This window comes from Erithacus rubecula (genome assembly GCF_903797595.1).
Source record: "Erithacus rubecula genome assembly, chromosome: 8".
Taxonomy (NCBI): domain Eukaryota; kingdom Metazoa; phylum Chordata; class Aves; order Passeriformes; family Muscicapidae; genus Erithacus; species Erithacus rubecula.
In genome coordinates this window covers 26,652,487-26,665,919 of record NC_136659.1, presented here as the reverse complement: position 1 = coordinate 26,665,919, position 13,433 = coordinate 26,652,487, and the positions used below count along the sequence as shown (strand labels likewise).

The window sequence follows — 13,433 nt, the reverse complement described above, 5'->3', positions numbered from 1 at the left end:
ATCACCTCCAATTCCATGGGCAGGCTGAGGAGTCTCCTGTGGGCACTGCAGAGGGATGATGGAAATGGAAACTCCTGTGTCAGCAATTCCTGCACACCTGAGCCTGGGACACAAGGTGCTGCTTTTGCTTCTGCACCTGCTGACAGTAGCAGAAACCTGAGGAGCACAGTACCTTCTAGAAAAAGCTGGCATCTCACAGAATCAGTACCTGATTTGCTTGTTTGGTTTGTGGTGGTTTTGTTTGTTGAGTTTGTTATTTTTTTTCTAGTAAGCGTGTACTTGAGGGATTTTTGTTTCTTTTCAAGCATATACAATGTGCATTCTGCTATTACACATTTTTCCCCTAATAAGAGAGAACAATGTGGTTGTGGGTCTATCTGCAGGTTTGCATGTGGTTTGCATGGGGCACTTGCTTCATGGAAGTGAGGTTAGTAGCAGTTGGACTGGTTTGTAATAAAACACGTTAGATAGGTCTAATTAACAATGGATTTAATTGATAAATATGCATGTAACATTCTCCTCCAGTCTTAACTTTCCCAGTTTTAAAGCAATGTTTTGGTTTTGCATGAAAACCTGCAACCTCTATTGTGCAATACAGTGCAGGGATTAGTGTATGCTTAATATATAAATTCATATTGTGGTTTTGAAGTATAAATTGCTGACCTGAGTGTAAAAGCTGGTCCATAGAAGTCTAAGAAATTTGCACATTAACAGTTAAGGATGCACATAACTATTGATAACAGGACTTGTTAGTGACAGGCAGGTGCTTTGGAAGCCAATGCTGGGATGTGCAGGTAATTAAATAAATGTATCTAGAAAGCTTCTCTCAGCAGTGCATGCTGAATAACTGATGTGACAGCACATGATGAGCTAGAACTCTAGAGCACTGTTCATCTGCAGTCAGAACTGGTAGCAAACTGTGATGCTTATAATTTACTGGGAGAGACATTAACTCTTTCTTTCTGTGTGTGGGTGTGACCTCTGAATATCCAGATATGCACTGAACAGGCTTAACTATTGTGGCCCCTCCTGTTAATTCCTGGTTGGGCAGTGTCACACTGGCTACATGTGATTGTACACACAAACACTTCTCTGTTATTGTCTCCATTGGACTTCTTAAAATGCAGAATTAATACACAAACATGTAATTTTTAATTTTTTTTTAATAATTGAGAAAATCTGCCTGCATAGAAGTCAAGAAACAGAGATGTGAAGGACCAGCTGTCCTTGCAAATAGGCTAAAGGAAGGCACATTTTTTAGCATTTTCAGTTCAGGGACAAAGTTGTTTGTCCTGTGGTGTCTCTGCACAGTGTCTGGGCATTCCTGCCCATGGTTTGCATGGCTCATCTTGCACAACAACTGCAGCCCTGAGCTGTTCCCTTCACATGGCACATGACTCTGGGTACCCCCATCCTGCAAATGGGCCATGTGGTTATAGAGGAGGTCCTCAAAGTGGCTGGAAACACTGTTAGAAACTGCATTTCTGGAAATGCATGAAGGAAAAAATACTTTAGAGTTTGTAAGGAGATAGCGTGAGAAGCTGAAGTTGTCTCTATAGGGATGTAATGGGAGGAATTGCTGACACCCTGACAGAATAAAAAGCTGTTTGCTTGATTGCTTAAGCTCATGGCTAGTACATATTGTCCTGTATTTGGATATAGCCCTGCTCCCAGATTTGTCACGTTGTCATCCAGGCTATCTTGCACAACCCATGCCATGAAAATTGTTTTATTGCATATGAGTTCAGAGATGTGTACTGCTTTTGACTGACACATGTAGCAGAAGGTATAAAAATCATCCCAGATGTGTTTTCTGGGGCTGGGAAACTGAAATGTTTCAGACAATTGAGAAAATTAATCATAAATTCAGGATGATATCCCAACAGAGTGACCAAAAACATCTGGTGGATACAGTTTGTACCTCATCCAAGTGTGCAGAGGCAGTTAAAGCAGTAAAAAAAAAAAAAAAAAAAAAAAAAAAAATCGATTTATTGAGGGAGATAAGGAAAGGGAGGGGATGTACCTAAGCCATTGTTCAAGAACCTGGATTTTGAGAAGCACTATGATCAGGTAAGGAAGCCAAAGTACAAAGCATGTCTTACAGTGCTGTGGTGTTATGCAAGTGTGTTAAGTAGGTCTGTGCCTCACTGACAAATATATGGGTGCACAAAGATGCACCCCAGAGAGAGAGATCTTTCTGAAAAACGCTCAGTCAAATGTCCAGTAGTTTGATCCTGGGGCAGAATGGATCTAAGGCAGAGAAAGAACATCTTTGGAGGAGGGGCTTGGGTTGGATACACCAAAGAGGGGACACAGAACACCAGCATCCCACAGGGAGTTTGCACAGAGTAGCCCAAGGCAACAGAGGTGACAAGGGTGGGACATTTTGACCTGAACAGACAGCTGATCAGTCAAGTAAAGAAACCAAACAATGCTGGAGAGCTCATGTGAAAGCCCAGAGCTCTGAGCCTAGCCCATGGCTCTGGGAGTCCTGCACAAGGTCTGCTCTAGTCTGTAGGTCAGTGGACCTTGCAGTACAAATATTTAAGTGCACATTAGCTGCTTTGCTTTGCAATTATACTTTTATTATTGTCAAGATGTTCTGCTTTGCAGGGTCACAAATATTTTCTTTGAGTCACCAGAGGTCATTGGAGTTACTCAGCCCTCAAGCTATCTCCTCCCTGTCCTGCCAAAGGCATGTGTGGGACTTGTAAAACATGCTCTGGATTGCCATATTGCTTAATTATTCTCTTAGCTCTAATGAAGTGCACCCTGACTAATGGTGTAGTCACAAACAACATGTTGCTGTAATTTGGGCCATCACCAAGATCTTCTTTATCACTACTCATCAAGGTAGTGCTGCAGAGGGCTGAAGGGCTGTGTGCCTAATAAAAGAAAACACTTAGGCACATTAGAACATAGCTGGAGGAGAGCAGTGCTCTGATGGAGCTATGTTTGCAACATGCCTGGAAGTTCTGTGGTGCAGGTGTCTGGCAGGAAGAGCTGGGTGACCCCTGGGAAGCTGAATTCTTCTGTATTGCACTGCTGCAATCCCAGATGACCCAGAGTATTTGCAGGGAAGCAGCATTGATTGCTGAAGAACCAAAAATTTTTGTTTTCATTTTCTCCTGTCAAGCACTGTTAAGGTGAACTGTGCTATATAATGGAAAGTTCTCTGTCTCTGGTTTTAAAATGGGAAGAAGGGCCCCAAAATAAGTGATGTCTTTTCTGAATATCTCTCTTTTTTTTTTTTACTTACTAAATTAAAATTGTCAAAATTTGACTGAAGATAGGAAGACACCGTTTTAATGAGGATGGGCTAGAGCTGGGATTGCAGATCACAATCCTGTGCAGTTGCTTTGCTGATGTCAATGGCTCCTGGTAGTCAGCAGGCAAAATTCCTTGCTTTCCTGTGATGGCTTACAATGTAAGCTCTGTCATGCAGTGACATTCCCTCTCAGGATATGACTGAATGGTCCTTTTCAGCAAGGACTTATCCTATCTCCCACAAAAACACTTCTGAGGCTTGCACCTGGCTTTTGGCTTGCACCCTGGATTGGCCTGCAGTACACGGGAGGTATTTCCCAAGTGGCTTCCAGGGAAAGACCTGTGCTTTTCTCTCACCAGATCTTTGCCTGTGCTCATGAAGTTGTTATTTCAAGCCAAATTGAATTGAATGCTCAGCTAATGGAGAAGTGCTTTTTTTTCACCCGTTCTGAATGCAATAGAAATATCCCTTCCCCAAATGTTGTATATAAATGCATTTCCTGGCTGGTTGCATTTCTTGCAATTCTGAATGAGTGTCTTCATGGACCTAAGCTGGGAGTAGGAAAATTCATCCTCTCTTTTTAGTGGTTTCCCAACTTTCTCCTGAAAAAAAAAAGGATTTATCATGAGTCAAGAGGAGAATTTCTACGGCAGCCTGGGTTTTAAAAAGCATATTGGCTGTAGTGAGAAGTTCAAGAAGAGTTCAGATCCACACCAAACTTTGAAGCTATTTCCTTTGTTGGTAATGGACTGAGGAAAATAAAAATAAAGAAAACCTGGCTCTGTTAAGGGAGTTTTGGATCTTTATCTGAGCTTTGTGAGCCTGGCCTTTCTCTGTGAAACAGAGCTGTTTTTCTGGTACTCAGAATGATGTGTTATGTATAGTATGGATATTTATATGTATTTTCACCTCCAGCTAACAATACCTGCTTGAATTTGTTAGGACTATTTTTAAAAAGTGCTGAAGAGAGGAATACTGGGAAGGGCACTGAATAGTTGGATATGTTGCTAAATATTTTAAATCTAAAAGTTCTCTCTAATGCAGCTTTTCTGGCCTTGACTTTTCTTGTGAAGGAAGGGGCCTCTTCATTCTGAAGCATTTAGAGATGCTGGGGACCCCACATGCTCTCAGCCTCCAGTCAATAGTACTCTCAGCCCTAATGTGTTTTACTCTACCTCAGGACCTGACCCCACTTGTCTGACATCACAAATCACCATCAGCCTTTTTCCCCTGCTCCCATCTATCTGGGTTTCATCTGTCAGCTCCCAGTTCTGATCCAGCTTAATTCAGTGCAGGGTTACTTAGAAGGTGATAATCTTGGGGGTAAATTTAAGATGACCAACAGATTTGTGCAGAACTGCTGGACTTTGCTGAAAGGAATTTTTCTTCTTGGCAGGGAAAGCTGGGGGTTTATATAGCATTATCCTCTTTAGAAAGAAGGTGATGACTTGGTGTGTGGGGCTTATGTCATGGACCTTCCAGCTGAATGATGATCAGAAGTTATATTTACATGTAAATTAAAGTCTGTCCTCTGTGAACATTCCAGTTGCCACCGTCTCTGAACTTCTCATCTATTTATCATTTGTGTGCACTGTGAGCACAGTGGGAGTTAGATACATGTTTACTGTCACAATGCTGCTTTTAAATTGGGCTGTGTAAATTGGCTGGAGATGCTTGCTTTTGTTTTGGGAGTCTCCAGACATGGTGGTTGGTGGCATTCTTGTGTGACTTGGCATTTTGGTTTTTCAGGCAACAGCATGGGGTTCAGATGAGGACACCAGGAGGTCCTGTCAAAGTAAGGGGAAAACAGAGGTAAGTTTTGCTTTGTTACAATGATGTTATGGGTAAATGTATTTGCAACATATGAAATCCACACAGAGAATGTCTGACACCAGTTCGAGCTTGCAAATTTGCAGCAGTTTAGCTGTACTGCCACATGGGTATAAGCATCACCAAGCAAGCCACTTCAAAGGCCCCCTGTCCAAGTTATTACACTTGCTCTGCATGAAATTGAAAGGTGATTTCACTGCTGGAGAGGACACAATTTGTGACACATCAGGGAGTGGAGTGGTGGCAAGCCAGGGGTAGCATCCTGCAGAGGGGTGTGAGGCTAGGCAGGTGGCTTAGCCCATGTCCTCAGCAATGGGATTCAGTGTTTGCTTGCAGTTGGAGTGCATAGTTGTACAATTCCCTGGAAGGTGAGAATTGAATCTGCTCACACACTGCAATCTGTTCAGGTTGAATATCACAGAGCTGCTTGGGAGGCAGGTGTACTCTGTTAAACTGCACTTTGAAGTAGGAATTGCTTGAACTTGCACAGGCTGGTCACCCAAGTTCAGAGTTTGCAGGCATTACTGATCCAGCCATGGAGCCTTTCCACCCTTCTTCTGAGAAGCTAAAATGAAGGCACCTATCTAAAAGCAGGAAATTTTTGATTTTTCAAATGTGATATTTGTGCTTTTCAAAAATCTTTAGTCCTCAACTGAGAGGGTGTCCATTATCTTTAATACAACATTGCAAAGAATTCTCAGTCCAAACCAGAGGAGCTGGACAAAAGATAAGACAGAATAAGCACAGTCTTTGCTTAGACACAGACAATCGAGCAGAGTGATTGTGTGGCTGGCCCAAAATACTGGAATATGCCACATTCCAGTTTGCTTTAAACACAGTATTATCTGATCTTTCATTGACAATATTATTTTTATATAATAAAGTGTTTACTGTATCAACTTGTACATACACCAAAAAAAAAAAAATTAGCCAGATAGGCAACAATTTGCTTTATGTAGCTGTAGAGAACAGGTGTGTGGGTATCCTAGAACACCTGTTAAGAGTTTCAAGTAGAAACTACATAATGCAGGAAATCAGCACGGAGGCAAAATGGGTTGGGATGGGCAAACACCAAACATGGCCAGCAATGAGAACAAGTAGGACAAAATTTAAATACTCCAAAATCCAAGACATGAGGAATTTTTGAATTTCTGGTATTTGCACTTCAGATGTGCAAAGAAAGGTTTTCCTCTTTTCTTCCATTGTAAAGTCTGTGAGATTTAAGTTGTATCCTGTTGTTCATGAAGAATTTGTATTTATAACCCAGAAATATTTTATGAACCCCTGGATAAAGCCATACATGTGACTGAACAAATTCTAGGGTAATTTCAATCTGTCTTTGTTAGTTATGCCAAAAGTAAGCAATGGTATGAATATCTTCACTGCTGCCTTTTCACACTGCAAAGGGTTTGCAAAAAATTTTCATGAGTACAGCTGGGTTTATGCTGAGTATGACATGGAGTTTGAAATAGTTTAGTAGGTGTGGTAACCATGAGTGGAGTTTGGAGGAACAGCAGTTAAGCAGATTGTTAGGCACTTTTTGACATACAATTAATGGCAAACAAAGCTGTTGACTAAGACTCTACAAGAAGACAGGAAGCTACAATGGCAGAAGGATTCTGCAGTAGCTAAGCTAACACTGATCTCCCAGGTCTGTATCTATTCTAACCCGTGTGTTCACAGCTGAGTCCCCCTGTACATTCATTGTTACTTACACTGCTGAGAATGACTCAGCACCAGCTCAAAAACACCAAGGTCAGTGTTGGCAGCTGATAAAGTGCTCTGCTCCAGCTAAGCCCAGATCTGACCCAGGCTCTCTGCCCTTGCAGATGCAGCAGATGAGGGCAGCACTACTGTGAGCTGTGCAATGGTGGTACAATGTGCAGAGCTCTGTCTGCATCAGCTCTGCTTTGCCAAAACTTGACTAATGGCAGCTTTCTACCCAGCTCAGATGATTTGATGACAAATATGTCATGGATTGTCAGGCACCTAGATATTGTGGTGATAGGGGCTAGAAATAAGGAGAACCTTTGGATCTTACATTAATTCACAGTGCAGTTTGCCTAAGTTATATGACTGGTGCATTTTACTTGCCCATTTAATAATGTATGTATCTTAGGTGACGCTTTCAAAACTGGCTCATGCATTAAAATGCTTTTTTTTTATTGTGCCTGTTGAGTATCTAAGTAAGATTCTTCCTGCTGCTTAGAAACTCTTTTCCTAAAATGCACAGAGCTGTACCCTAAGAAAAATAAGAAGCACAAAAATAAAAGCCACAAAATGCATATCACAGAATTGTAATTATTATGATATAATACTTACTTCCCATTTGAGTGCCTATTATCTAGAGAAGAGGCAGATGAAAAATCTGGGTCTCAGATACAAGGCTAAAAGGTACCATTTTTTCTAACACCTCTGGCCATGAATTTCACTTGCTTATTCCTAAATTGAGCTCATTACCCGTGTTTGTCTGCTGTACCTTCTTGAAAAAGATGGGAAGTTTTGCACAGAAGGCTTGAAGTAAATGTGCTCCCTGTGCTTTGCTGGATTGTTCTAATGGTGGATCACCTTCCCTGGTGACATGTACTTTATTTTTGATTTGGATCTGGCTTCAGTTTGGAGTGGGTGGGTTTCATTTTGCCCTTCTCTGTTAGATTAAAGAGCCCTCTAGTTACCAATGTTTATATTTTACAGAGGCACTTATATGCTCCTTTCAATGCAGTACTTTGGATTTTTGATAAAGTAAAAAGATGAGTTCTCCAAGCCTCTTTCTCTAAGTCATTTTTCTACTGCCCTTGAATACATTTTGTCTGTTTTCTGCACACTCCAATTTTTCACCTGTATTCCCTTGTCAATCTCTCTAATGCCTGAGTGTGATTAAAACAGCCTTCCATCCTCCTCTGTTCATATACATGGCAGTTTTGTAAGCTCCTCTGCCACAAGAGATCAAGCAGAATTGCCTGGCCACTGTGACCACTAAATCCTTTTCACAGTTACTATTCTTGGGATGTAATCTCCATGCTTATACATGAAGCTCTTTTGTTCCTCTTTCTTTAATGCATAATATCTTTTAAAAATATACTTTTTTTTTGTCAGGTCCAGCTCACCAACCATCCTGGCACATATCACTATAAGTATATATATATATAGTAAAGCATTGGCCCCAATGAGAGTTGCAACTTTTGCCATCTTTAGATGAAATGTTGTTAAGAAAAATATTGATACTGGGCTCGTACCACCCCAGCTGGGGCTCCACTAAAACATCAAGTTTACGAGTGATTTCACTTTGAGGATTTTTTTCTTTACGGTAATTTATCAGATTTTAATCACATAATGTACAAGTTCTTGAACCTGATTTTAAGATTAACTCTCTGCAATATATCATGCAGAATTAAAACAAACACCTCAGAAAAGTCTCTTTCATTGATGTTATTTTTATCAACTAAAAACTTATGATTTCTCCAAAGAAATGTACATGCTTTGCTTGCCATGTCTCTGGAGAGCCACACTGGCTTCCACAAGTAATCATTCTTATTTTTGCAGCATTTACAAAGTGTAGCATGATCAATATCTTTAAACTGTCCCCTGGAAAACATCCACATTACTGAGACAGTGCAGAGAACAAAGTCAGTGTTATGTTGCCTTTGTTTGTATCTTCCAAATGAAATCATCCAGAGGTTGTAGTTAAAATGAATGATGGATAGAGCAGAAGGGGAAGAGGTATATTTAATTTCATTAGGAGTTGCTCAGTTCCTAGTTTGTAATTGGTTTGTCTCTGCATAACAGTCACTATACACCACATCTAAGGAATTTTGCCTAACATGGAAAATTGTGGCTTTTTAAACATTACAACTTTGGTTTTTTTTCTGTCTAAGCACCACATTATTTGTTAATGGTCCAAAAGCAGCACACCATCATTTTAAACTGTGTAAAGAAACCATTTGTGAAAATGAGAGTGAAAAATGGCTGCTCTTACAATCTGCCCTAAGAGCTTTGTGTAGCAGGAGGAAGATGATGCACTAATAACATTTTGGAGCAAGAAAGAAGTGAGAGTAATATCTGATAGGCATCCAGCTGGGTTGTCCCACTGCATTGTCAGTATAGCTTCTTTTTTTTTTTTTTAATTTTGGTATGGTGTCCTGTTCCTGTGGATGCACAAGGTTACAGGGAAATCCTAGCCCAAGGCCTCAGCCCAGTGGAGTGGGACTGGTGCATAGAAATTGCTGAGCTAAAGGAGAAATGAGCTATTTCAGGCCTTCCAGTGGCTATGTGTCACACAGAGGATGCTTATTTGCTTATCTGGTGGAACAGGGAAACTCCACACCACTTAAGAATAATAGGAATCCAGGTAGATGAGGCACCATAGAAATCCCAAGGGAAACAGAAATAACTGGGAGGCCATCAACTATTTTTATCCCTTTTGTAACTGTTCCTAGATACCTGAACCTACATTCCAATTGCTTCTTCTAGTCTATCAATGCAGAATCAGCCCCCAAATAAATTTGATTAGAAGTCTATTAAAGAACATTTGGCTGGAAAAATCATTAGCAATTCTCTTTGCTATCTGTTCCACTCAGAGGAGAAGGGTAGTTTGTTTGGGGCCTTGGCTTAAACTGAGCAACAGAATTGCTTGTCCAAAGAAGTAAATACAGATATGTGAGAGTGTATCAACAGCAGTGCTCAAGAACCAAATTGAGTCTTGATTAATTTTTAATAAATTGGGAGAAACTGCAACTGATAAATAAATGTTTGCTGCATTCAAAAATGTCACAGAAGGGATAACTTGGAGTTCTGCTGTCTGATTCTCTGAACTCCAGGTTGTGCTCCAGGAGTCTGTGTTTCTCTACTGAGCATAGCAGATTGTCTGCAACAACTATTTTTCTCATATAGTGTATAACTGTAAAATATATCAGTATGTGATGAAATAGTGTAAACCAGTAATTAAAAAGGAGATCTCTGACAACAGGGCTTGAGTAGTTTATTTAAACTAGAAAGCCATTAAAGTAGTGCCTATATATAGCTATGCTTTCAAAGAAAAATGGATCTGTACAATGAGATTAAGGGTTTATAACATTTTAGAACTCTGGTGTTAAGAGATGAATAAACAACTAAGAAGTATCTACAGTTGTCTTATGTGCAGCAGCCTGAAACTTTCTGAATTTCACCTCAAATGGAAGCTGCAGGAGGTCAGCCCCTCCCTTTGCTGATCTGTCCACACGAATGAAGGCAGTGACAGGGCACCACTCTTGCTCCTCAGGTTTGAACTGTGCTCTCAAAGCAACCTGATGTCTCTGTGAGCTAGAATGAGACCTGGTCCTGTCCACAGTCGTGGACATACAGCATTCACAGACAATGCATGAACAGTAATTCTGAATGCTACAAAAAATTAAATAAATGAGAATAGGCTTAAACTGAGGAAGGGGCTTCAGTTCAGCTTGTTCTGACTCTGAGATCCTGTGGCCTGTAGTGTTGAGCATTAGGAGTCGGGTCCTTTTCTAGGAAAACAAGGGTCATTAGGAGAAAAGTGATACCTTCTAACTTTATGGCCCTGTCTCAATAAAGGGATGAGTACCAGGTAGTTTGGGGAAAGGACCAAGAATCTCAAAGAGTGTAACATACAATTCATAGGAAAATCAGAAATATGCTTAATTCTTTGGTGGTGAGCCACAGGTTTTTATCAGCTCTGCCATATATTTAATAATAATCCTAACTAATATAACTGAGTTATTGTTGTTAACCACATAAATGTGCAGTCTTCCCCCTTTATTTAAAACCCTAATCTCTTGATCCCGGTAATATCTTCTGGTGATGAGATTTGCAGACTGATCATGCACAGATTTAACTGTCTGCTCCATAATGTGAGAGCAGGATCCAAATATTGACTTGTCTGGACAGAGGTGGGTTCAAACTTGCCAAATTTTCTGCTTATGTTACAGCCCATCTGATTTTTGCTTCCTGTGTGCCTAGAGTTTTCCAGACACATGGAAGAAACTGCATTAAATAGCTCCTATTTTCTGTAGGGATTTGTGATATCGTTTTTCTGACCAGTTGCCTCAGCTATGACTTGTGCAGAGAGCACTGTATTGAATGACTTTTCAGAGCAAATCTAGGCTGGTTTAAAGAACATAGAGAGGAGGCTGTTTCTTGCTATTTATTTTGAGAATGGGGTACTAAGAGGATCTAATTAAATCTCCCTGTCTTGAGAAAAATTCTGCAAACTGGAGCATTTAAGTGGTTTTGTTTCTTTGCTTTTGCTGGAAGCTTCACAGTCTGATGTGAATGGCCATGGGTACAGCAATAAGAAACACAGGGTGAGCACTGTATTCTGCTTTGGGCCAGGCAGGTTGGAAATGTGGTCTGGTGGTTGGACCTTTGTGTGTGTCCTCTAGCCCAGTGTGTCACCACAGCAAGTTTAGCATTGTTTCTATTCCCCCAGCTGAGATAGCAGTGCAGACAATGTGTGTCTGTTTCAGAGCTTTACTTAAAGTGTCTAAATTGCTTTGAGACCAGTGAAATGTGCATATCATTGTTCTTCCTCCAGGAGCATGGAGTGGTGCTACCATCATCAGTAAGGCAAGTCTAGGGAAAATACCTGCTCAGTTAACTCATAGGAACAACTACATGTGCACATGGCCCACACCTAGCAGCATTATTTTTTAAGCAGTAAAAATGGAGTAAAAGTGTGCAACAGATTCATCACTGCCAGTAGACTGCAGCACATGACCTTTCACAGAAATTCTTTTTGTGTGCTATCTTATCAGCTGGGAAGATTTTTATAGAAATTGAAATTTGATAATATGTAGTGCAGCTCTGTCCAAATAAAAGAAATTCTCCAAATTAGGATTTCAGATTTTTACTAGATAGGACTTTGGTAAGGAATGTAATTCTGTAACTAGGCAGGAAAGGGTCCAGCAACATAACTGGTTTTAGCTGTTTTAGGTCATAAGCTGTGTCCACACCTTGCACAAAGCAGAGAATGGTGGCAGTGGAGGGAGATCAGGTGGGTACTCTCTTATTGTGTGAAATTTGAACTGCATTCTGTAGGTTAGATGGCAAATCAATCATATTCTGAAAACAACACTCTCTTGGGAGACGACCTAATACTTTTTTTTAACAGCATTCGTTCAAGAAATTTTAGTACTTTGCAGTCAAATATATAGTGGTCCTAAAATTATGTGGGATTGAATAACTGTACTCTACAGAAAGAGGAATTACCTAACCCAGTCATGAAATGCAGACATCTCTAGGGCAGGAAGGAACTGACAGGGCTCCCAGCACCATGCAGCAATGACAGGGGAGAGCAGAGAGGCTGGCAAGCCCTTTGTCTTTTAAAAGGAAGCAATGAGACCACTATTCTCAGCACACAGCAGGTGGGACAGTGCTGCTCAAGGTCCTGTTTGATAGACTGATGCATAGTCACTGTGACTGATCTGCTTCTGAAATAAAAAGAGTTGACCCAGCTATGAATCTAAGCTCTCATTTTTGGGTGCCAGGCATTGGGTATCTGATTCCTGCTGCCCTTCAAGACTGGCAGCATGTGCTCTGTGTGTCTCAGTAGCCTCTTTCCAGGCTGGGCAAGTGCTCCTGGGCTGGCTCTGGAGTGCAGTCTGTGCCATTCAAAAGTGAGGATCACATACCATGTCCATGCAACTGCCATCTATGGCTAACACTGGCAGGGTTGAATCCTTTCTGTACAGCAAATGAAATAAGATTGTGTGTAATCCAGCTGAGCAAGCCCCTTCCTTTCCAGATGATAGGGGGTGTTTTTACACTGCTGAATCTTGCAAATGAAGTCTTCAGGGAAATGATCAACAGCATGGAGTGCTGTGAGATAGGAGCTTGCTGAATGATTGCTGCTTACAGGAGGGAGAAGTGGTGTCTGCAGCTGTAGGCTCAACTTAGTGGCAAATGATGATCTATTAGAGGGAAGAAAGCAAAGCAGCCTGGTTAACCCAGCTGAGGTTGCTATTTTTTTAACAAGTTTCCTTTTTCTGTTTATGTTATAATATAATAGACTTTCTTCCCTTGGAGTCCAGTGGGTGCCAGTCATTGCTCATGTCCTCTCCTCTGAGGTGGTCCAGGGCAGGCAGGCTGGTGCACGTGGCTCACTGGGGCTCTTTGGGTGATCCTTGGGGCAGGTGGCTCTGCAGCCTCTTGCATTGCCTCTGGGAATTGCACACTAGTCTCTCACCTTCCTTTTCCAGTGTGTATTGTGAGCAAGTTCCTGCCTTATGTGGCCTCCTCCAAGAGATGCTCAGTTAGCCTGATCTGCACTCCACAGGTCTCTGGATATGAGGCTGTGGGGAGAAAGACAAACCATCTCTCTCTCTAATAA

The 13,433-nt window shown here is 41.2% G+C and overlaps 1 protein-coding gene across 4 annotated transcripts in view; it reads left to right on the top strand.

Annotated features, from left to right (window-relative positions):
• The window catches only part of SEMA5B (semaphorin 5B), a gene marked incomplete at its 3' end in the record, with an annotated part of 260,024 nt that overhangs the window by 179,071 nt on the left and 67,520 nt on the right, over positions 1 to 13,433 (top strand). For all 4 annotated transcript variants that reach the window (XM_079310512.1, XM_079310509.1, XM_079310510.1 and 1 more), the window contains exon 7: positions 5,018 to 5,080. In XM_079310512.1, the coding sequence (XP_079166638.1) occupies positions 5,018 to 5,080 (63 nt within the window). The remainder of the gene's footprint in view (positions 1 to 5,017; positions 5,081 to 13,433) is intronic.